At 45.6% G+C, this 26,346-nt stretch overlaps 1 protein-coding gene across 3 annotated transcripts in view; it reads right to left on the bottom strand.

The window, feature by feature from the left end:
• Positions 1–26,346, bottom strand: part of CHFR (checkpoint with forkhead and ring finger domains) — a 110,289-nt gene that overhangs the window by 51,524 nt on the left and 32,419 nt on the right. For 2 of the 3 annotated variants that reach the window (XM_075321824.1, XM_075321833.1), the window contains exons 6-8: positions 24,690–24,854; positions 5,374–5,535; positions 1,462–1,603 (exon numbers count right to left, since the gene is read on the bottom strand). In XM_075321824.1, the coding sequence (XP_075177939.1) occupies positions 1,462–1,603; positions 5,374–5,535; positions 24,690–24,854 (469 nt within the window). The remainder of the gene's footprint in view (positions 1–1,461; positions 1,604–5,373; positions 5,536–24,689; positions 24,855–26,346) is intronic. The other variant, XM_075321841.1, reaches the window with a different exon arrangement.

Genomic DNA, 26,346 nt, shown 5'->3' on the forward strand with positions numbered 1-26,346 from the left:
CTGAACAATGCATTAAGGCCCATTTTATGTTTCGTTATTTAATTCCTGCCAGTTCTGTTCCTTTGCAATATGCGCATAATATGGACATTTGCATCACTACTTCTATTGGGTATATCAGGGCATATTTAGTATCTTTTTTTATAATAAGTACAGTTTGGAATGTTTAGTGCTGAAGTGCACATTTGGTGCTGGCTTTTTGTTTTTTCTTCATTGAATTGGTCGGTGGTTGACCTCCACCTTGCTATGCACCCCAATTTGGGATGTATTCCATCTGTCTAGATTTTGGTGGTTGGTGACTGTTCACATTAAGTCATCAGGCTTTGTCCACAGGCTATTTACTTCATGCAGCATTTGCTTGGACCTGTCCCGCCCACAGCCATGACTCAGTCATGGGTACGGGATTGAAATAGACCAGGTGAGTGCTGCTAAGAGCAGTTCTACTATTCATAGTGAGGCCGTATGGCACATTTTATAAAAATATTTTAGTGTAGGACTGCCTCAAATGAGATTTGCCGTGACGTGGCGAGGCAGCTCAAGAAATTGCAATTTTTTGCCAAAAATCTCAAAAATTTTTTTAGAATAAGTACAGTTTGGAATGTTTAGTGCTGAAGTGCACATTTGGTGCTGACTTTTTGTTTTTTCTCCATATTTAGAATAAAACTACAAGCATAACCGCCATGCAGCTCAATAGGAAACATTGCAGAATGACTATTTACATTGGTAAATACATTATATAACTCAGGCACGGCCTATTAGCCGATACTACGGCAGACCTAGGCACCATTAGTAAAGGAGTTGTCCGATACTTTGGATAGGTCGTCAATATCAGATCAGTGGGTGGTGCGACATGCGACACCTTTGCCGATCAGCTATTCTCGCCGGCGGCAGCAACCAGAAGTGATGTGTTGTAGAGCAGAACTACAAGGCTTTCTCAATAGTATAGTGGCTGCGGCTTGGTACTGCACATCCACCCAAATCTGAATAAACAGGAGTAGATCAGCAATATGCCAGTGCGACCGCTATACAGTTGACAGAGCTGTGCAGCTCCACAACTGATCATATCTGGCCACTACCAGTTTTGGGAAAAGCTGATCCCTGACAGATCGGATATTGACAACATATCCCAAGGATAAGCCATCAATATAAAAATAGTAGACCACCACTTTAACCCCCCTTACGGCCATGGTACCACTTTGCAGGGCAAATAACTGGTAACAACTCTCTGTGTCAAAGGACTTCAATGCTGCAGGAGCTATTAACTATGGAGTCTAATGGGTTAAACTGCTAGAGACTGCTCTTCGATCCTGGCAGTTGTTGCAGGAGCCCAGGTTTGCATTACAGCAGCACCCCTTTTGCAATCTTGGAGATACACTGGGCAGCACTGACCAGATAAAATTAACTGATAAATCCATCATTTGACAATAAGAAAAGTTCAGGCAAACTGAAAACATGTTAACATACCTAACACAGTCGTGCAGCAATTCCTGGCAAATAATGCAGGTCAGGGTCTCTTCCATTTTGTCTGGCTTCACATTAGCTGATTTGGTACTTTCAGAAGTGGCTTTTGAGTCACTGGAAAGGGCAGCGCTTGAAGAGTCAATTTCTAAAGTAAAAAAAACAGATTCCACATGAGTAAGTCGTATGGTTATGCTCAATGGCACCCAGACAAGTGGTGGGTTAAAAATATGGAATGCATTGCACAAGTGCTGGAGCAATCTCAGCTGTATGGTATGATCTGGGAAAGTACATCTTATACTACTTCATGGACATAAAAACTAGCCAATCTCCTTTGCCACTTTTGCAAAGAGAAAAAAATAAATAAATTTTGAATCTGAAGTGTGATGCCTTGGACTAGCCAGGTAGTCACAGATAGACCCGCGCACTACACCTGTCCCGCAATAAGGTGTCATCAGCCAACCATTAAAACCTAGTCACCACCCTCAGTGCCTGGACACACCAGGGGGCGGAGCCAGGTGGTTGGCCACGCCCACCGAGGAGTTCAGAAGGCCTGAGGCAGGAAACACAGGGAGTTGAGTAGAGATGAGTTTTAGTGCTGAGGAGTGGAGGTGGACAGGCCTGTGACAGTCTGACAGGTGCCGGGGTTGGAGCCCGGGCACCTTTGGCTAGGAGGTAAACGGTGGCCTTAGCCTGCAGGAGCCGGGAAGACTGCTGGGTGGAACCGTGGTGGACCGGGACAGGGTAGTGGCCCGCCAGTACCGACCCAAGGAACAGACTCGGAAACCGGAGCACACAGGGGGGGTACTCAGACCCTGAAACAAGGTCCAGAATCCACTGGACTAAGTTAATTAACTGATTGCGGTCTGGACTATAGGTCCTTTCCCATCCAAGTCCCGACTGAAGACAACAGCCCACCGAGGGGGATAGAAAGCCACCGCACAGGCAGAGAGATTCCACGGGCCAGCGTCTGCGGGCAAAAGGGCTCTTCCGACATTCAAAGCCGGGGAGTGGACTCACGTCGCTGAAGCGCAGGCAGGCCACAGATACACAACACAGTGCAGGAAAAAGGCCAAGCCCACCGAACCGGGTGGGGGACCAGACGCAGCCGGCTGCGGGCACCGACCACCATCAACTTGGTTTACCAGAGACTTGTGTGTGTCAATAACCGCGAGTACAACAGTGCCATCCGGCCGCGCACTGCCCAGCTATCCCCAACGGGTCCTGGGGCCATCATCCCTACCCACGGAGGGGTTAACATCTTGCTGCACCACCATCTCCCCCGGATGCCCAGTAATTGCAGCGGTGGTGTCCAACTTCATCATGACCCGTGGGTGGCGTCACAAACTCAAGCACGGCTCCGGACGTGCACCTACCTACACCCCACCAAAAGCGCCAGCACCCCCTTTCAAAGCGAAGTGACCCTCGGGTCCGGAGGCGCTCGAGCCACCCACCAACGAGCCCGGATCCGAGCAGCTGGGCTGCAGCCAAGCGCGGGGCGGTACAGAAGCACAGTGTTGTACTAAAGACAAACTAGACTTGATCTCCATGTTCTCCTGCACTTATCCACTGCAGTATCTAATTTATTTCCCCAATACAAAATCCTAGACTTCCTTCCGTGCAGTCTAGATATGTAACCAGATTGTGGACAAAGGGGCACGGGCTGACTGGCATGCTTAACACAAATGCAACACAGACTAGTGTTAAAAATTGTTATGTGTTTAGATAATGAGGTCAGTTTACCCAACAAGAATACAATGCAAGTAAAGAGAAAGGTAAATAAAAGTTTATGATCAGACTACACTAATTTTATGCAGATTCTGCACAGAAAACTGGTCAAAACTCACACACACAAAAGGAAAAAATCTGTGTGGCTTTTGCTGCTTCATATATATTTTACATTTCTGTTTTGGCACAGTCATGACCGGTCAACACCAGAGGAATAATTGGTGGAATAACCACACAAGCGCAAAGTCCAAGTTAGAGATTTGAAGTAAAAATTCTAAATTTAAATAATGTTAAGAGATCGGAAGTTTGTCACAGATGTTTGATGTGAATTTCCACACACACACACAAGGTCCAGTAAAAAAGAAACATGAAGTCTGTAAAATGTAGCAGATATCTTCAAATATGACAAAGCTGCAGTAAAGTCACCAGGTAATGCATGCATATATACCACAGATTTCCTCCCTTAAAACTCAGAGGTCTTCCGGGTACAAAATAAAACAAAAAACACTATCTGGCTGTTCCAATAGGTCCCATGTTCTCTATTACCTTTATTTTTTTTTTAGCTCCCTTGCTGCCGCCCTTCTGAACTTCCTGACAGCTCTCCCTCTGTGGCTCTAGAGAACCTAACTCATGGTCCTGTGCACACTGAATTCATTGAAAGAGCTGTATATGTCCCACAGCGCTCTGCTGATACATACTCAATATGGCTGAATCACTGTATATAGTCACTAACTCCACTACACCTAGTATGTGCTAGCATGAGACTCTACTGTAGTCAATGATAAAGGTGCTGAAACTGGCAACATGGTTCAGTGTAATGTAGGAGAGCAAGAAGTCAAAGTATTCACTTATTTGGCTATGTGCCCACGGGACTTTGTACCTGTGGATATATCCGCAGGTACGCCCGCAGGTTTCCTGCAGCTGCTCGCCGCTAGTACAGCGAAATATCTGCGGTAAACCTGCGGATACTCAGGCAGCTTACATGCGGAAGTCCCAGCCCTATCCCCATAGTGGAGAGCTGGGATTTCCGCAGAAATAATTGACATGCAATTACATGCGGCTGCGGGACATCCGCTGCATGTTCTGCAGCCTCACGTATCAGCAGCATGGACACAGCACTCCCCATGTCCCATAGGATAACATGGGGTGTGTCTGTACATGCTGAAACCTGCAGATTTATCTGGAAAATCCAAAAAATCAGCGGATTTTCCGCAGATAAATCCGCAGGTTTAATCTCCCGTGGGCACATAGCCTTAGGGTTCACTCACATTTGCGTATAAAAAGTTAAAATACATCCCATTCACATCCAGAAAAGATGGGCAGTGAAATCATTTGGTATTCCGTATGTCATGGAAGTTCTATGTGAGGGTGCAATTTTGCTTTCTTGTCTAGCATCCGTATGACATGTGTATTTGTTTTTTTTTTCTCAGCAACTATTATTCAGCAATCATACAGGTTCATTTACAGTGTTCAATGCTGCATAATGGTAATGTATCCATAAAAACGGACGGCATACAGATGGTCCATATGGTGTCCATTTTTTTTCTTGCACCCATTGACTTGCATGGGTGGGACGTTTTACATGACCATACACCGCATACTGCAATTGTTTCCTCCTGCTGAATACAGCACATGCCAGCACAGCCCCCACCGCAGCAAACACAGCCCCTACTCTCCACCTCCTGGTAAGCTACATTCGCATTATAAGACACACCCCTCATTTTCCTCCCAAGTTTTTGGGATGAAAAGTTTGACTTATAATCCGAAAAATACAGTATTTAAAAGCACTGCTCCATCGTTTTGGGGGTTTTCAGCACTGGAGTGGCGCTTTAAATCTAAACCCTCTGCCCCATCAAATACTCACCTTCCAGTGGCTTCAACCTTTATAGACTCTACTCCAGTTCCGCGGAGTTATCTTGTGACAGTAACTTCTGTCTGGCCTGAAGTGAGAAGTTACGTCACAAGCTTTAAATGCATCTCTACAAGAGCCAGAATGAGGAGCTCATTAAGATGTATATGTGACCTCCAACGGGCTGGCAGGTCACAAAATGCAAAAGCCAGACAGACTGGTGGCGATATTGGGTGTGAGACGGGGCAAGTGGCTTGCATTTAAAGCACCACTCCAACAGAGTAATAGAAAAAACAAACACTAGAATGGTGCTTTAACAAAAAAAAAAAAAAATCACTCACCAACTTTCAGCTTCTTTTTGGGAGGTGGATGATTTTGCTCATCATCAGATTCCTTAGTAGTGGTCTGATATGTGTCACTCGTCACATCTGTGGCACTGTGATCTCCACAGCCCACCTTAGTTTTCTTGTTCTCTTGCTGTTTTGATCTTGTAGAAGCAGCATCTGTAATATTTAAAAAAAAAAAAAAAAAAAGGGAGCATGGATTAAAGAACAGTATATATCCACAAATACAACAAATTAGGAGATGTTGTGTGGCTAAGGAATCATCCTTTTGTGTATCAGTAGTAAGCTTTTCGGTCAGCAATCATTGGTGGACACACACTCCTCAACTGTGAAATTGAGACACCAAGAAAATAAAGTCGTGAAATTATGAAAGTCACAGCATCAATAGACGTGTTCATGATATGAAAATAACATTTTAAAAACCTCTCCATTTATTCAAAATAGAAAATGAGCGCCTTGTACAGAAATACAGGCACTTGCACACTTTGGCATGCTATCAATGAGGTTATTAATGGTTGTCTGATGAATGTCAAGAATCGTCAAGATCCAATGCCAGCAAGTGCCTTTTAAAATTGGGGACCAAAAAAGTTCCATATGGGAGACAAGTCCAGAGACGCAGGTCATAGCAAGTTACAGGCACACAGGCTGCTCACAGTAGCACGAATAATAGTAGCATGAAGAATGCGTGGCCTGGTATTTTAGTGCTGAAAAACAGCTCCTGCGGCACTTTAAACTCCATAATTCCTTTAGTTCGACCAATATGTTGTATTCGAACCCCTCAAGTCTTCATCTCAGATACACGAACAGGCTCGGCTTCACAATGATTTGTTGGTGGAACCAGCGGCATGATCATTTCTCTAGTGTCCCAGGAGCCATTTTTCAACATGACAACACGTCTCTCGAGCTATGGGCAGCCTGCATGGTAGAACCATGCTTGTAATGGCCTGCAGCGTATTCAGACTTATCTTCCATCAAGTGCATCTGGGATATCAGGGGTCAATAATTGCAATGGGACCTGCCATCAGCGGAACTTTATAATTCATGTGCCTAAAAGCATTCAGAATGACAGAATATATCAACAATTAACCCCTTCACCCTGGGCGATTTTTTGTTTTTGTTGGGCTTTTTGCACCCTTTATTTGGAGAGCCGTAACTCTTACTTTTTCATCAATATAAGAGCTTATTTTTTGCGGGATGAGTTGTACTTTTAAATGAAACCATGAGTTTTACCATATAGTGTACTGGAAAATTAAAAAAATAATTCAAGTGCGGAAAAAGTGCAAAAAATGTGCAATCGCTAATTGTTTTGGGGATATTTTATTCACTGTGTTCACGATATGGTAACCGATGTGTCGGTGTGAGGCCTAAGATCAGTACAGGTTCGAAGATACCAAACATGTTTAGGTTTACTTTTATCCAAGGGGTTAAAAAAATTCTCACGTTTGTCCCAAAAAAAAGTGGCACACTTTTTGCGCCATTTTCCGAAACCTGTAGCGTTCTCATTTTTCGGGATATAGGGCTCAGTGATGGCTTCATTTTGTGTCTCGATCTGTCGTTTTTAACAATACCATTTTTACTCAGATGCTAAGTTTTGATTGACTTATCGCATATTGAGCAAAATTTGCAACAACCAAAAAACGTAATTTTGGCGTTTGGAATTATTTTGCCACTACGCCGTTTACCAAATCAGATTGATTTTATATTTTAATAGATTGGGCATTTCTGAACGCGGCGATAACAAATGTGTGTATATATTTTATTTTTTTTAACCCTTTAATTTTCTTTGGGGTGAATGGGGTGATTTGAAATTTTAGGGTTTTATTTTTTTACTTTTTTTTGTAATTTTTTTTTTTTTTTTAAATTTTACTAGTCCCCCTAGGGGGCTATAAAGATCAGCAGTCTGATCGCTTGTTAATTTCTGTAGATAAGGCTGCTTTCACACTACGTTTTTTTAACGCAAAAATGGATCCAGTGCAAATGCGTTTTCATTTCAATGCATTTGCAATGGACTCGCGTCAACATGCGTTCACATGCGTTTGCGTGCGTAAGGATCCAGCGACTTGCAGTTTTTTAACTTTTTTCAAAAACGCTACTTGTAGCATTTTTGAGCTGCGTCCAAATACTGCAAATTGCTGGATCCTGACTAAACAGCATGCAAACGCATGTGAACGCTGGTATACTGATAGACAGGATCCTGTTTGGTGTACTGAGCATGCCCAGAAACCAGCCTCGCGTGATCAGTCCCTCACTTCTCCTCACTTCTCCTCCCTCCCCCTCCCTCCCCCTCCCCCTCCCTCGCCTGAGAGTGGAGGACGCTCGTAACCAAGGTAAACATCGGGTAACCGCGGGCTTAGTTACCCGATGTTTATCTTGGTTACGTGTGCACGGAGCCCTGCTCCTAGCAGCTGCAGACGCTCGTAACCAATGTAAATATCGGGTATCCAAGCAAGTTACCCGATGTTTACCTTGGTTACGTGTGCAGGGAACTGGCTCCTAGCAGCTGCAGACGCTCGGAACCAATGTAAATATCGGGTATCCAAACAAGTTACCCGATGTTTACCTTGGTTACGAGCCTCCACAGCTGTCAGATGTCGGCTCCCAGTCTCACATTCAGTTCCCCTCACTCCCGATCACATGACTCCAATGCCCGCCCATAAACTTAAAGTGACAGGATCCTGCAAAATAACATGCGTTTGGATGCATTTTTCTTTGCAAAAACAGGATCCGCTTTTGCAGCAAAAAAACGTTCATGACGCATGCTAAAAAAACGTAATGTGAAAGCAGCCTAAGAGCAACATTGCTCTGCTCTGCAGAAAAGCTGCTGTCCTCTCACACTCTGCCAGGTTTAAGAGGAAGTGACTCATGATAGCTACAAAAGTCATCACATGACCCTGTGCTACCATGACAACCATCAGCTCCACATGATCATTTCAAGTGACTTCCGAAGGTGCCGGGTAAGTGAATGCTTACCGCGGCGCGCTGTTACATGGCGCTGTCAGATTTTGACAGCGAGATGTAAGGAGTTAACAGGCGCTGGTGGATCACAGATCCACTCGTGCCTGGGAGGCAGACATGTCAGCTGTTTAAATCAGCTTCAAATTTTCAATTTCAATAAAGAGGTGTGTGTAAGGTTCAGACTAAACTGCAAAGATTAAAAATACTGGGGAACAAATTGCTATCAATTGCATGCTTGTTTATATCCATCTGATATCACAAACCTATATTTACAAAACAGGAGACATTGAGTCGATATCATGAAATATTCTTTTTATTGAAAATTCTACATACAAAAAATTATTCTAAAAAATTCATGGTTATCACTAAACATAGTCCCAGTCCACAATTACTGTCTTGCCTAGTCCACCACAATAGATTGACTAGTTGGTTCATACGAATACATTGTCTCTATTAACCCATTTCTTTTTTTTTTTAACTTCGTTTTATTAACAATTTCAAACATGGTACAACTGACATTTGCCATATAAAGATAGCTCCGTATATAGATAGTAATATTAAAATATAACAATAAACAGTCATATAAAGAGCATAATATCTTTAGCACTTAAGATAGAACAATGTTATTATCCAAACTTCTTATCATTTGCATATATATCTAATTTTATATTGAGCATAAGAACAGCTGTAACTATCAGCATGACCATATTTTGAAAACAAGATAGAAAGAGGAATAGAAAAAGGAAGAAAGAAAGAACAACAACAGCCACATTGCATTATTATATCTTAATATACCATTGGACAGTGTTTCATATCCCAACATCTAACGGGAACCACCATTATCCGCATAATCTCCCTCAAACCTCCGCAAGTGTGTCTGGAGAAGAATTCCACAAACCCCAGATTTTGTTACATTTTCCCAGGCACCCCCTATTATAATATACCACCCGCTCATAGACTATGGTTGCATTGACTAGTTTAACCCAGGACCTCACAGTTGGATTCGAATCTCCCATCCACCTCAGAGCTATTAATTATCTAGCCAGAAACAATGCCTCTCTGAGGAATATTGTCATGTAATGATCCCAGGACTCTTCCTCCACCACCCCAAACAGGCATATCAAAGGGTCACACAAAACAGGAATCGACACAATCGATGTCAGCAGAGATGTCACTCCCCGCTAGTACGAAGATATATTGGGACAGCTCCAAATCATATGTATGAAATTTGCCCCTGAGAGATGACACCTCGGGCACTCCGATGTACGAGAACGGCCCATACTAAATAATCGAGTTGGAGTAAGGTATGCCTGGTGGACAATGTAGCATTGAATCAACATATTATTAACCGAAGGGGATACCGCAGTCGGAGATTCCAATATCTCTTCCCATTCCTCTCCCTGTAGAGAGAGAATTAGAGATTTCCATCTATCCTGGGCTGGCAAGGGGTCCGACTCCACCCCCACTGACAACAGGTAAGTATATATACCTGAGATGAGGCCTCGAGGTCCTTGTGATTTTAGAATACCTATCATAGGAAGTGATGATATCAATTTCCTCACTCCAATTTTCTGTATGTGGGATTGAATCGCTGTGCGAATCTGCAGGTATCTAAAGAATTGTGATCTTGGGACATTATATTCAATCTGGACTTGTTCAAAGGACTTGATGGTTGTGGTTCCCGGGACAAAAAGATCACCTAATGCACTGACGCTGTGAGTGGCCCAGAATTGCGCCGAGGGGTGATCTGTCAGAGTATAGCTATTCCCCCAGAAGTGGCTATTCCCCCATAATGGGAGTTCCGCCACCACCCCTTCGAAGTGTACCACCCTCTTGGCTTGTCGCCAGACTAATCTTGCCAACCTGAGGGGTAATTGCCGTGGTGTTCTCAGTCCTTCGGATTCCAGAAAACCGACTAAACAATCAGTCCCAGCCGCGTGTGCCAAGTGACTCTCAGAGTTTGGCAGCTGACATCCAGGCATCCAAGTCTCTAGTGCCCTAAGCTGTCCCGCGAGGTAGTAGAGGAAGAACTCCGGTAAAGCCATCCCTCCCAGTCTTTTGGATCTCTGTAAAATGGATAACCGAAGTTTGGGTCTGGATTTCCCCCATATGAAAGAGGTAGTAAGCGAGTTCAACATTGAGAAGAAGGATTTGGGTACTGATACTGCACTATGTTGTAGTGTATAACTAAGCTTTGGAAGTAATATCATTTTGATTAAATTTATTCTGCCAACCACTGACAGGGGTAGCTTGCTCCACAAGTTATATTTAAGTTTAACGTGCTCCAGAAGTGGGGTTATACTCGTCTGCAGGTCTAGTGTATGGTCTTTCTGTATGTGTATTCCCAGGTATTTAAAGCTAGTTACCACTTGCAAAGGTGACCTACCCTCCATTGAAATTCCAGACCCATGCATTAATGGCATCAAAGCCGACTTATCCCAGTTGATGCGTAGTCCCGAAAACTCCCCAAATGTATCTATTGTGTCTATAACCACCGGTAGAGTCTCTTGCTCTCGATCTAAGAAGACAACCATGTCATCCGCATACAATCCTATTTGATATGTTCGGTCGGCTATAGTGATTCCAGTGATCTGTGGATGAGAGCGGATTCTAATTGCCAAAGCTTCAATAACTAGTGCAAACAATACTGGAGACAGAGAGCATCCCTGTCTTGTGCCCTGGTTCAATGCGAAGGGTGTAGACATAGCACCATTGACTAGTATCCTGGCTGTCGGGGACCTATACAACATATGAATCCAATTACTGAATTTAGGCCCAAGGGCGAATCTCTGGAGGCAGGCAAATAAAAATGGCCATTCTACCGAGTCAAATGCCTTGGCCGCGTCCAGCGAGGCCAAGGCCCACTCGTTCTCCTGGACCAGTGTGCTATATTGCACTATGGACTGGACCCGTCTTATATTTATAGAGGTGTTTTTCCCAGGCATAAATCCGGTTTGATCTGGGTGAACTATACTCAATATGACTGAATTAAGCCTGGACGCCAGTATTTTGGTAAAGATCTTGTAATCCACGTTAACTAGGGATATAGGACGGTATGAACCGCAGTCTAGTGGGTCTTTACCCTCCTTCCTCAGCATAACTATATGTGCTTCGTACAAGGAGGCAGGTAGAGAGTCGCCGGCTGAAAAATGTGAGAAAACCTCTAAAAGAATCGGGGCCAATAGGTCACAATATTTACTATAGAATTCTATGGGAAGGCCATCTGGACCCGGGGATTTCCCCCTAGCCATATCCGAGATGGCAGTAATCACTTCATCCAGTGTGATATCCGCCTCCAGAGACTCCCGTTGTGATTCACTCAAAGTGGGAAACTCCAAATCCGACAAATATGTCACGCAACTTTGAACTCCATGAGGATTTCTAGATGTGTATAGGGTTTTATAGTATTCACAAAAGCACTCTAAAATATCCTCAGGGGATGTAGCTATTGAGCCATCCATCCTCCGTATACCCAATATTGTATTTGAAGTGTTGTGTTGCCTAACCATATATACCAATAATTTACTGGATTGATTTCCAAGCTCAAAATATGATTGTCGGGTAAAGAACAATTTGCGTTTGGACTTGGTCTCAGAGTGCTGCATATATAACCTATATGATTGCATCCAGGCCGCCCTATTTCCATCGGTTGGGGCCGATATATATATTGCCTCTAAGTCCCTAAGTCTCCCCTCTACTATATCATCCTCAGTTTTAGTCACTCTTTTAAGATATGTTATGGTTGAAGACAAACACCCTCTAAGGTAGGCTTTAAGGGTGTCCCACACCAAGTTAATATTCCAGGGTTTAGGGTGGGCTTCCAGGAAATCCTCTATTTGGGTCAGAGTTCTATCACTTTGATCTATTAGTTTTAGCCAAAAGGAGTTTAACCTCCAAAAGGGTTTACCAACACCTTGGTTAGTCTTCATAGTAAGAATCACTGGGCTGTGATCTGATATGCCCCTGACCCCGTGTACCATGTCATCCACCCAGGTTGCGATATTGCTCGACCCAAAAATATAATCTAATCGGGACAGCGTGCGTCTAGTAGAAGAATGACATGTATATTCTCGGGTGTTAGGATGCCGGAGTCGCCAAAGGTCAATCCACCCACCTCCCTCCGCGCATTGCTGCAAATCAGTCAAGTGTGTGGCCGAATGTTGTCCCCCTCCATCCATCCGAAACCTGTCCTGCTCCTCATTCATCACAAGATTAAAATCCCCCATACATAACACATACGCATCTGGATAATTGAGGGCAAAGCTCATTGCTTGTTTAAGAATGGAGATGCGAGCTGGCGGGGGGTTGTAAATACATAATAGCACACAATCTCTAGAGTTTATAGACGCATATATAAACACAAATCGCCCCTCCGGGTCACGCCTCACCACCTTCACATCCCAACGGATATGTCTATGGACCAATAGAGAGACACCCCTGGAGTAGCTGGTGTGGAACGCACGTGCCGACCATTGTACCCACGGTTTGTTTACTAGTCTGGCTGTGTCCCGTGTGAGGTGAGTCTCTACCAGTACCACCAGTTGTCCTTGACTTGCTTAATTTGGGAGAATACCTTAATACGTTTTTTGGGCAATTTAAGGCCTCTGACATTCCAGGTCATAAATATTAGCTCTGACCCCATATCACATAGATCTTTTTATAGAACCAGGATCCCAGGTATAAGACGCTTTCTGCCCTGCAAGTAAGTGTGGTTAACCCTCCAACAGTAATAAGCCTGTCCCTGCAAAGAAATAAAGTTAATGCAATTGCAGCTGTAAACATATAGAACCAATATCGAACTTCAGGACCTTTCCGATAAGTCCTGTAAAACATTTCAAACATCAATGGGGATACCACCACTGAATACAGCGTCCTGGTATAGGTGGTATAAGGGTTCACAAGATAGGGCTCCCATTTCACAAGAACCAATTCCTCCATCACTCGAGGCACGGGGAAGTCCCATCTGTCTCCAAAGGGGGCTTCAAGCAACCATGAAATAAGAGGGTCGCCAGGGGGCACAGAAAATGTCACCTAGGAAAGTAATCTCATGGCTTCTGCCCCTTAGGTTTTGGGGGTACCTGTAGCCAGTCCTCAGCCTCAGCAGGTGTAGTAAAAAACAGAGGCGACCCTTCATGCACTATGCGGAGCCGGGCAGGGTACAGCTTAGAGTAGATGATGTTCCGCTCCCTTAATTTCTTCTTCACCTCCATGAAGTGGGCCCTCTGTTTCTGGAGGTCCACCGAAAAGTCCGGAAAGATCGAGAGCGCAGCATTATTGAACTTGAGTGGGCTCTTCTGTCGGGCCAGACGGAGTGCTGTGTCTATCTCTGTAGTTGAGCATCCTTGCTAAAAAAGGGACGTGGTGGCGCGCCTGGAATAGGAGGCCTTGTTGGAACTCTGTGCGCCCTCTCCACCGCAAATGTCGAGGAGAACTCATCTCCGAGATTACACACTCCTCCATGAATTGTTCCGGATGCTGACCTTCCGAGCGCTCTGGCAGTCCTATGATTCCTATATTGTTTCGACGCATGCGGTTCTCCAGATCGTCTGCTTTCTGGCGCCATGCATTTGCCGATCCGGCCATTGTTGTCATTTTTGTTTTGAGTGTTACAGTTTGATCCTCCAGTTCAAACACTCGCATCTCGACTTCCGCTGTTCGGGCCCTCAGGGATTGCATGTCCTGACGCAGGAGGCCCACCTCTGAATGTACCTGCTCAATCTTCCCTGTGAGGGAGCTGTTGCTTGTAGAAATTGCTTGTAGAAGCTGTTCATACACCTGCCTCAGGGTTAAATCATCTTTATCCTCTGACCCGTCATCCAATAGTGCCTGACCTTTTGGGGTGGCATTTCTCTTGGCTTTAGGGGCATCTGCCTGACCACCCCTTGCGAACTCCTTAAGTTTGTCAATAGCTCCACTTTGTTTAGGGGGACTCATATTGATACACTGGGGATTTGCTGATTCTGCACCCCTCTCTTATCGTGCCCCCGTGCGTCTGAATCTGTGCCTTTATAATGTATATTTAGTAATATGTCTGTCTCCACTTCCTCACCACGTCCAGAGAGCCGGAAAACAGCCACTTATATGGTGGATAATAAGAATGAAGGGAGTCCCAGGGCAGCACAGCACTCAGGGTGTATTTATCAGGATGATGCAGGCCTGCGCAGCGTGGGGACTTCAATATGTGTCACTTATTTGTTTTCATGTGTCAGGAAAAATCTGTAGGGCCCGTTTTTCAAGGCACAGACTCCAGACCCTCAAGCACTCTATGGGTTAAAGTCTCCCACACAACCACCGGCCCCTGCTGCTCACTGACTGCCAGTTACACAGCTAAGGGATTAACTCCCTGGGCTCACCACTCCTGGGTCTTCACCTCTGGCCATAAATCTGTCACTCCTCACTGCTCTCCGGAGTCATGCTCTGCTGCTCACTGTGGAAATGCATGCTGTAGGGAAGATGGCTGCTGCTCCACACTCTCCAGCCTCAGGAGATCCAGCAACGCCGCGCAGGAGTCAGAGAATAGCTCCAGTGGGAATCTGCAGCCTCCAGATGGTGTCTCCTGTCACAGCAGCAGGTCAGTGAGTAAATGGATCAGGTAACCGGGTGTAAATTGCCAGGATAAGATCAGGATTATAGGAGCTCTCTTCCCATGAGTCCTCTCTGGTCGGCTATATCGCCCCGCCCCCCAACCCATTTCTGCTTGACTTGGCCACATACAGTTATGGATTGTATTTCAAAATATTACAGCATAGGGGTGCACCAAGTCCTCAGATGTTTATATATCTTCTTATTTGTATCTGCAATGTATTGATTTACATCTTCATTAATAGAGAAAGCGAGCGCGAAACACGTGTCGGGGAGCTGTCTGTATGGTCCTCCTGTAACAATGGGTAAATATTGATTTTCACTACTTTGTACTGCCGTATTACTTAGAAATACAAACATCATGAAACGGAGGGTAGTGTTTGATATGCCACATACTGTGTAATGCCCATATAATGCCATCTGTGTGATTTAATGTAGGAAGATATACAAGTGTGAGACAATTGCTAAATATGATTTACTTAATGCAGAATTGGATACTTATTGCTGTATACTGCATGGTGATGCACTAAAAGACTGTAGCAAACTGCATTATATTCAGTGACCCCCTTAGGGGACTTAATTGCAGAAACTCTTTATAAATGGAGATATTAACCCCTTCACGACCTTTGACGGATATATCCGTCATGGAGCGTGTGCCGCGGGCAGGATGCGGCGATCCGCACACATATCAGCTGTTTTCAACAGCTGACATGTGTGCCTGCATGTTACGGGTGGAATGCGATTCCACTCGTAACATTAACCCCTTACATCTCGCTGCCAAAGTCTGGCAGCGAGATGTATATACGCGCGGTCATGATTTTCACTTACCGCCGCCCCACAGGAAGTCACGTGAGTGATCACGTGACTTTCGGTGGTTGCCATGGTAGCATAGGGTCATGTCATGATGCCTGCAGCTATGACGAGTCACTTTCGTTTTCACTCAGCCTAGAGCCAAATAAATCAGGAAGTGACCATATCTGCTGTTTACAGCTGTATAGCTGTGATCAGCAGATATAGCGATCAGCAATCCGATTGCTCTGCACTAGCTCCCTAGGGGAACTAGTAAAATAAAAGTAAAAAAAAAAAAAAAGTTTTAAAAAAACCCCCAAAAACCTGAAAGTTCAAATCACCCCCCTTTCACCCCATTGGAAATTAAAGGGTTAAAAAAAAAAATACACATTTGGTATCGCCGCGTTCAGAAATCCGATCAAAATATAAAATCAATTAATCTGATTGGTAAACGGTGTAGTGGCAAAAAAATTCCAAACGCCAAAATTACATTTTTTGGTCACTGCAAGTTTTACGCAAAATGCAATAACAGGCGATCAAAACGTAGCCTCTGCGCAAAAATGGTACCATTAGAAACGTCAGCTCAGGACGCAAAAAATAAGCAGTCACTGAGCCATAGATCCCAAAAAATGAGAACGCTATGGGTTTCGGAAAATGGCGCAAAACGTACGCCACTTTTATTGGACAAGCTTGTGATTTTTTTTTAACCCATTACATATAATTAAACCTATACATGTTTAGTGTCTACAAACTTGCACCGACCTCAGGCATCATGCCCACACATCAATTTTACCATATAGTGAACACTGTGAATAAAACATCCCAAAACCTATTGTGCCATCACACTTTTTTGGCAGATTTTCCACACTGGGAATTTTTTTTGCTGTTTTCCAGTACACCATATGGTAAAACTTAGTTTCATTTAAAAGTACAACTTGTCCCGCAAAAAACAAGCCCTCATATGGCAAGATTGACTGAAAAAAGAGAATTTTGTTTACTTACCGTAAATTCTTTTTCTTATAGTTCCGTATTGGGAGACCCAGACCATGGGTGTTTAGCTTCTGCCTCCGGAGGACACACAAAGTACTACACTTAAAAGTGTAGCTCCTCCCTCTGAGTTTATACACCCCCTGGAGAACCAGATCTAGCCAGTTTAGTGCAAAAGCTGAAGGAGAATAGCCACCCACAAGTAAAAACAGAGCAAGAACCGGAACAACCGGAGACTCTGTCTATGACAACAGCAGGTGATAACACGCGGAACAAGAAATTGCCAACAGGCAACAGGGAGGGAGCTGGGTCTCCCAATACGGAACTATAAGAAAAAGAATTTACGGTAAGTAAACAAAACGCTCTTTTTCTTTATCGTTCCTATGGGAGACCCAGACCATGGGCCGTCTCAAAGCAGTCCATGGGTGGGAAATAAACAGAAAAACTAAGAAGTAGGCGGAGCCTAACTTCACAAATGGGCGACAGCCGCCTGAAGGATGCGTCTGCCCAAGCTCGCATCTGCCAAAGCATGAGCATGCACTTCGTAGTGCTTCGAAAAGGTATGCAGGCTAATCCAAGTGGCAGCCTGACAGACTTGCTGAGCCGTAGCCTGGTGCCTGAAAGCCCAAGAGGCACCGACAGCTCTAGTCGAATGTGCCTTGATCCCCGGCGGGGGAGGCACCCGAGTGCACTGGTAGGCGTCCGAAATGGTCGACCTAATCCAACGGGCTAAGGTCGGCTTAGAAGCAGAGAGGCCCTTGCGCCGACCTGTGGTTAGCACAAAAAGAGAAGTGCACCGCCTAAGAGCAGCGGTGCGAGACACATAGATCCGGAGAGCACGCACCAGAGCCAGAGTATGCAACGCTTTTTCAAAGCGATGAACAGGAGCCGGACAAAAGGAAGGTAGGGTAATGTCCTGGTTAAGGTGGAAAGGAGAGACCACCTTAGGAAGAAAGTCCGGAGTCGGACGGAGAACCACCTTGTCTTGATGAAAAACCAAAAAAGGTGACTCCGAGGAGAGCGCAGCCAAATCAGAGACTCTCCTGAGGGAAGTTATGGCCACCAGAAAGGCCACTTTCTGTGAAAGACGAAACAAAGAAACCTCCCCAAGGGACTCAAAGGGGGGTTTCTGCAAAACCGTGAGAACCAAATTAAGGTCCCAGGGATCTAAGGGCCGCCGGTAAGGCGGAATGATGTGAGACGCGCCTTGCATGAAGGTGCGGACCTGAGCCAGCCGAGGGAGACGCCGCTGGAACAGCACTGATAGAGCTGAGACTTGTCCCTTGAGAGAGTTGAGGGACAGTCCTAGCTGCAGACCGGACTGTAGAAAGGACAGAAGGGTCGGCAAGGAGAATGGCCAAGGAGGATGGCCGGTAGAGCGACACCAGGACAGGAAAATTTTCCAAGTCCTGTGATAGATCTTGGCGGAGGAAGACTTACGGGCCCGAGTCATAGTGGAGATGACTTCAGGAGGAATACCAGAAGCCGTCAGGATCCAGGACTCAAGAGCCACGCCGTCAACATGAGAGCCGCAGAATTCTGGCGGAAAAACGGACCTTGCGAGAGAAGGTCTGAACGGTCCGGGAGATGCCACGGCACCTCTACGGACAGATGGAGCAGGTCTGGGTACCAAGCTCACCTGGGCCAGTCCGGTGCAATGAGGATGACTCAACGACCCTCCATTCTGATCTTGCGCAGGACTCTGGGCAAGAGAGCTAGAGGGGGAAACACGTAGGACGGACGAAACTGGGACCAGTCTTGAACCAGAGCGTCCGCGGCGAAGGCCTGAGGATCGTGGGAGCGAGCCACGTAAACCGGAACTTTGTTGTTGTGACGCGAAGCCATTAGATCCACGTCCGGAGTGCCCCACTTGCGGCAGATTGACTGAAACACTGCCGGGTGCAGGGACCACTCTCCACCGTCCACGGATTGATGGATGAGATAATCTGCCTCCCAGTTTTCTACGCCTGGGATGTGGACTGCGGATATGGTGGACTTGGGAGTCCTCCACCCATTGAAGAATGCGTTGGACCTCCAACATTGCCAGGCGGCTGCGTGTCCCGCCTTGGTGATTGATGTAGGCAACCGCTGTCGCGTTGTCTGACTGGACTCGAATGTGCCTGCCCACCAACAGGTGGTGAAAGGCTAAGAGAGCTAGAAGCACAGCTCTGGTTTCCAGCACATTGATTGAAAGGGCTGACTCGGATGGAGTCCAAGTGCCCTGTGCTCTGTGGTGGAGATATACCGCTCCCCAGCCGGAAAGGCTGGCATCCGTGGTGAGAATCACCCAGGACGGGGCCAGGAAGGAGCGCCCCTGGGACAGAGAGAGGGGCCGAAGCCACCACTGAACAGAGCTCCTGGTCTGTGGCGACAGAGCCACCAACCTGTGCAAGGAGGAAGGCCGCTTGTCCCAACAGCGGAGAATGTCCAGCTGCAGGGGACGCAGATGGAACTGGGCAAAGGGAACAGCCTCCATTGACGCCACCATTTGACCCAGCACCTGCATCAAGGGCCTGAGGGAATAACGGCGGGGTCTCAGCAGAGAGCACCGCAAGTTGGAGAGACTGCTGTTTGACGAATGGCAACTTCACAAGTGCCGGCAAAGTCTCGAACTGCATCCCTAGGTACGTGAGACTCTGGGTCGGAGTCAGAGTGGATTTGGGAAGATTGACAAGCCACCCGAACTGGGCTAGAGTGGCGAGAGTGAGCGAGACACTCCGCTGACAGTCCACGCTGGATGACGCCTTGACTATAAGGTCGTCCAGGTAAGGAATCACTGCCAACCCCTGTAGGTGCAGGACCGCAATCACTGCTGCCATGACCTTGGTGAATACCCGAGGAGCTGTGGCCAACCCGAAAGAAAGCCACAAATTGGAAATGATCTTCTCCGATTGCAAAACGTAGCCAACGCTGGTGAGAAACTGCAATTGGCACATGCAGATAGGCATCTCTGATGTCGATGGACGCCAGGAAATCTCCTTGGGTCATTGAGGCAATGACTGATCGCAGAGACTCCATGCGAAAGTGCTGCACCTGAACATGCTTGTTGAGAAGCTTGAGATCCAGGATGGGCCGGAAGGAACCGTCCTTTTTGGGAACTAGGAAGAGATTTGAGTAGAAACCTCTGAACCGTTCCCGAGTGGGAACTGGTACAATCACTCCGCTTGCCTGCAGGGATGCCACGGCCTGTGAGAAGGCGGCGGCCTTGGAGCAGGGGGGAGTTGAGAGAAAAAAATCTGTTTGGCGGGCTGGAAGAGAATTCTATCCTGTAGCCGTGGGAGATGATATCCCTTACCCACTGATCGGAGACGTGTTGAAACCACGCGTCGCCAAAGTGGGAGAGCCTGCCACCGACTAAGGACGTTGCTGGCGCGGACAGATAGTCACGAGGAGGCTGACTAAGCGGCAGCACCTCCTGCGGTCTTCTGTGGACGCGCTTTTGGGCGCCAGTTGGATTTCTGGTCCTTGGCTGAGCTAGTGGACGAGGCCGAGGGCTTAGAGGACGACCAGTTGGAGGAACGAAAGGAACGAAACCTCGACTGATTCCTACCCTGGACAGGTTTCCTGGTTTTGGTTTGTGGCATGGAAGTACTCTTCCCGCCAGTAGCTTCCTTAATAATTTCATCCAGCTGTTCTCCGAACAGCCGGAACCCAGCAAAAGGGAGCCCCGCAAGGTACTTCTTTGAAGAAGCATCTGCCTTCCACTCTCGAAGCCACAAGATCCTGCGGATAGCGAGGGAATTAGCCGAAGCCACCGCAGTGCGGTGAGAAGCCTCCAGCATGGCAGACATGGCATAGGATGAAAAAGCTGAAGCTTGGGAAGTTAAGGGAACCAATTCGGGCATAGATTCCCTGGCGAGGGAATGCATCTCCTCTAGGGAAGCAGAGATGGCTTTGAGAGCCCACACTGCTGCAAAAGTCGGGGAAAACGAGGCCCCCGCCGCTTCATATACGGATTTGGCCAGAAGGTCAATCTGGCGGTCAGTGGAATCCTTAAGGGAGGTGCCATCAGCCACCGACACAACGGTCCGGGCTGAGAGCCTAGACACCGGAGGGTCTACCTTTGGGGAATGAGCCCACTCTTTGACCACCTCAGGTGGAAAGGGGAAGCGGTCATCAGAACCACGCTTTGGGAAGCGTTTGTCAGGACAGGCCCTGGGCTTGGTCACAGCGGCCTGAAAACTGGAGTGGTTAAAGAACACACTCTTTGCTCTCTTAGGCGAGGTAAACTGGTGCTTTTCTGCCAGAGGGGGTTGCTCCTCTGATACTGGCGGATTGAGATCCAGTACAGAATTAATGGAGGCAATCAAGTCACTAACATCTGAGTCACTTTCAGACAGATCAATGGGGTACATGGAGGTAGCCTCCGAGCCCCCTGTAAAGGCATCCTCCTCATCCTGCGAGTCAGCTACTGAACCAGTATATACGGATAAGGCTGCACATCAAACTTAGATAATAGTATAATGCCTCAAGCATATGGACAACTATTGGAATATACAATGAAAAATGCTACTTGCTAATTTGAACATGTGAATAATGAATTGCATACCTGCCATGAATATTAGGAAAAAGGAGATATTTAGCAATCGCATTGATCAATGTAACTGAGCCCCAAGGCCTCGTCAAGGCATATCTCTATATTGGGGTCCCTAGCTCTGTGACCCTAACTGTGTGTCATCTCATTGCAATTAAAAACTGCTGTGGGTGGAGAGGGGTAACCAAGGACTGTCTTATATAGGAGATGGAAAAAACATGGCCGAAAGGGGCGGAGCTGTGTTCACATTCAGAAAAAAACTACATATAACTGAATAGGATAACTGAAGTGAGCACTAATATATATATTATGAGTGCAAGCCAAAAATTACATACTATATACGGATAAGGCTGCACATCAAACTTAGATAATAGTATAATGCCTCAAGCATATGGACAACTATTGGAATATACAATGAAAAATGCTACTTGCTAATTTGAACATGTGAATAATGAATTGCATACCTGCCATGAATATTAGGAAAAAGGAGATATTTAGCAATCGCATTGATCAATGTAACTGAGCCCCAAGGCATAGCAGGTATGCAATTCATTATTCACATGTTCAAATTAGCAAGTAGCATTTTTCATTGTATATTCCAATATTTTTCCATATGCTTGAGGCATTATACTATTATCTAAGTTTGATGTGCAGCCTTATCCGTATATAGTATGTAATTTTTGGCTTGCACTCATAATATATATATTAGTGCTCACTTCAGTTATCCTATTCAGTTATATGTAGTTTTTTTCTGAATGTGAACACAGCTCCGCCCCTTTCGGCCATGTTTTTTCCATCTCCTATATAAGACAGTCCTTGGTTACCCCTCTCCACCCACAGCAGTTTTTAATTGCAATGAGATGACACACAGTTAGGGTCACAGAGCTAGGGACCCCAATATAGAGATATGCCTTGACGAGGCCTTGGGGCTCAGTTACATTGATCAATGCGATTGCTAAATATCTCCTTTTTCCTAATATTCATGGCAGGTATGCAATTCATTATTCACATGTTCAAATTAGCAAGTAGCATTTTTCATTGTATATTCCAATAGTTGTCCATATGCTTGAGGCATTATACTATTATCTAAGTTTGATGTGCAGCCTTATCCGTATATAGTATGTAATTTTTGGCTTGCACTCATAATATATATATTAGTGCTCACTTCAGTTATCCTATTCAGTTATATGTAGTTTTTTTCTGAATGTGAACACAGCTCCGCCCCTTTCGGCCATGTTTTTTCCATCTCCTATATAAGACAGTCCTTGGTTACCCCTCTCCACCCACAGCAGTTTTTAATTGCAATGAGATGACACACAGTTAGGGTCACAGAGCTAGGGACCCCAATATAGAGATATGCCTTGACGAGGCCTTGGGGCTCAGTTACATTGATCAATGCGATTGCTAAATATCTCCTTTTTCCTAATATTCATGGCAGGTATGCAATTCATTATTCACATGTTCAAATTAGCAAGTAGCATTTTTCATTGTATATTCCAATAGTTGTCCATATGCTTGAGGCATTATACTATTATCTAAGTTTGATGTGCAGCCTTATCCGTATATAGTATGTAATTTTTGGCTTGCACTCATAATATATATATTAGTGCTCACTTCAGTTATCCTATTCAGCTACTGAACCAGAGCCGCGGGACGAGGAAGGAGAGGGAACCCTGCGTCTCTTAGGAGGACGGGGTCTGGGACCAGAAGAATCCTCTGTGAGCTCCGGTCCTGAGAGACCCCTAGCAGCAGAGGCACCCTGTGAAGGGGGCTGATGCATGTTCAGCAAAGTCCTGGACAGAAGTCCCATGGAGTCAGCAAAAGACTGGGAGATAGACCTAGAAAAGGATTCTACCCAAGCCGGGGGTTCAGCCACAGGAGCAGGAGCAGCCTGAGAGACCACTGGGGGCGAGACTCCAGGCTGAGGCACCGCCAGGTTAGAGCAGGCATCACAATGTGGGAATATGCTCGGTTCAGGCAGCAGGAGCTTACATGCAGTGCATACTGAATACAGCTTTGGAGCCTTGCTCCTCGTGTGAGACATGCTGCTGGAGTGGGGCTCTGCCAGAGAATGAACCCCAGAGAGTATAAACAGAGGCCCACAACCGGAGACCGGTTGTGGCTTACCGGACCGCTGGAGCGGTGTTGTGTGCCCTCCAGATCCCGAAGCCCGGACCCCCAAGCACAGCACCTCAGCAGAGATGCTGCAGACCAGCGCTGAAATGTGACTGATCGCAGAGAGAACGCTGATAAAATGGCCACCAGAGCAAAGGGAGGGGGCGGGACTTGCTTGAGGAGCGGGATCTGGAGGGCCATAGAGACCTACAGGGGAGGGGACACACACTGCAGTGGGGAGTGTCCCTCCCCTGTGCCGAACGGCCGCCGGGCGGAGCCGAGCCTGTCCCTCTCGACAGCTAGAGAACCCGCCGGAAATGTCAAAAAACACAATACGCACACTCTCCCACAACAATAATGTAAAGGGACCCCGAAAAGTAAACGTCTCAGGTACTTAGCTTGCTGAGACGCAGGGCCAAGTCCCTGGGGATGAGCGCTCCAGTCCAGCAGGGTCCTGAAGGGCTGCGGATGGAGACCGGGATCCTGCCAAGCATGGAGACCGTGCTGGCTCCCACTTCAAGCCAGAGCCCAGGAGGGATGGTGAAGGAGCACGGCATGTAAGGCTCCAGCCTAGGAATCAACCTTACAACACCGCCGACACAGTGGGGTGAGAAGGGACATGCCGGGAGTCCAGACTTGGACCCGCTTTTCTTAAAACTCTTTCCAAAAATCAAAGAAATCAGATGAGAATGCATGTGTGGATGTATGCCTCCTGAACACAAAGCGATAAACTGGCTAGATCTGGTTCTCCAGGGGGTGAATAAGCTCAGAGGGAGGAGCTACACTTTTAAGTGTAGTACTTTGTGTGTCCTCCGGAGGCAGAAACTAAACACCCATGGTCTGGGTCTCCCATAGGAACGATAAAGAAAATAAAAAAAAAAGTTACGGCTCTCGGAAGAAGGGGAGCAAAAAAAAACAAACGGAAAGTGCCCGGGGGCTGAAGGGGTTAATGATGCTGTAAATCGATACATTGCAGATACAAATAAGATATATAAACATCTGAGGACTTGGTGCCCCCCTATGCAGTAATATTTTGAAAAACAATCCATAACTGTATGTGGTCAAGTCAAGCAGAAATGGGTTAATAGAGACAATGTATTTGTATGAACCAACTAGTCAATCCATTGTTGCGGACAAAGCAAAACAGTAATTGTGGACTGGGACTATAATGTTTGGTGATAACCATGAATTTTTTAGAATAATTTTTTGTATGTAGAATTTTCAATAAAAAGAATATTTCATGATATCGACTCAGATGTCTCCTGTTTGTAAATATAGAATGTGAGTCATAAGATATCACCTCATTAATGATGGTTTTTTGGAACTTTTGTGTAGTATTGATTTCACAAACCTGTTGGGGATGGCTGAATCTGCATGGCAAAAAGTGGCTCTTGGCAGGAGGTAGTGGGTGTGTAGAGGTTAGATGTGGAAGTGGAGGGCTGAGGTTCCTCTGACGTCAGCAAAGTGTCTTGGAAGGGAGACAACGGCTGAGTCGCATCTGCTTCACCTGAGGTATCTATAAAAATCCATAATCACTTTAGGTGCTTGACTAGTATAGCCCAACTTACATGAGTAACATGAAATGGATATAAGATTTTTTCCTTCATTGAAAAGCCTGGATGAGTTTTCCCAAGTATAAAAGTTTACTTAAACAAAACATGCTTGCAGACCTTCAGGATACCATGAATCAATCTAGTGCCCACATACAAAAAGATGTGAACACTATATTAATGTGCCGAGATGGTATCACAAGAAAACCAGTGAGTGCCAGAAATTACCAAACGTTTAGACTGCTACAACATAACAGACTAAACAATTACCTTACCAAACCCCCACGCTGCTCCTATGCCGCTGAGATTACTAGGTCCTCCAGCAATGACATTTCTACAGGTGACCAAAGCAACCCAATCACTGACTGACACCACTGAGGTCACCATTGTGGCCCATGCAAGTGTTAAAAACAATATAACCGGAGGCAAGCTTATACAGAACAGTGATGAACTAGGAAAATTAAGACTGAAACGGTGGGGTATCGATAAGGTTAGTATTAGGAGTCATCAGTTTTCAGCATACGTGGGGGTCTATCTGTATTTTTTCATGGATAGTACACATACCCATTATAGTCTATGGAGCACTTGCGTGTCTATTTTTGCAAATTTTGTGTCAAAAAGATAACAGATAGCCATTTTTGATTGGAGTCATAGAACAAAATCAACCATATGAATCATTTATAGACCGCACACATTGCCATTTGCGTACTCTCCATTGTCTAACACCGTAGTGGGTAAGAAAAGCTTTCCAATTTCTTTTTATTTTGTAAATACAATAAAAAAAATTTATGAAACACTGATGGTAAAAATGGACACTGACAAAACAGATGAAAATGGGTCAATTTTTTTTTCATTAAAAAAAAAAAAATCACTGACGTCTGAATGAGGCCTGTTTGTTATTCTGTTCTGAGCGTTTGTCAAAATATTTCAAGGGGCTGTACAACAGTTTGAGTGAACCTGCCATTATACTATGGCGATTTCAGTGATCTGTGACATGCAGTGGAGAAAAAAGTATTTAGTCAGCCACCAATTGTGCAAGTTCTCCCACTTAAAAAGATGAGAGAACTGAGATTAACATCATAGGTAGACCACAACTATGAGAGAAAAATTCAGAAAATCACCTTGTCTGATTGGCAAAATTGTTTTGGCAAATTATGGTGGAAAATAAGTATTTGGTCAATAAAAAAAAAACTTCATCACAATATTTTGTTATATATCCTTTGTTGGCAGTAACAGAGGTCAAACGTTTTCTGTAAGTCTTCATAAGCTTGGCTCACACTGTTGGTGGTATGTGGGCCCATTCCTCCATGCAGATTTTCTCTAGAGCAGTGATGTTTAGGGCCTGTCGCTGGGCAACACGGACTTTAAACTCCCTCCAAAGGTTTTCTATGGGGTTGAGATCTGGAGACTGGCTCGGCCATTCCAGGACCTTCATATGTTTCTTACGAAGCCACTCCT

The sequence above is a fragment of the Anomaloglossus baeobatrachus genome, chromosome 1 (assembly GCF_048569485.1).
Source record: "Anomaloglossus baeobatrachus isolate aAnoBae1 chromosome 1, aAnoBae1.hap1, whole genome shotgun sequence".
Taxonomy (NCBI): domain Eukaryota; kingdom Metazoa; phylum Chordata; class Amphibia; order Anura; family Aromobatidae; genus Anomaloglossus; species Anomaloglossus baeobatrachus.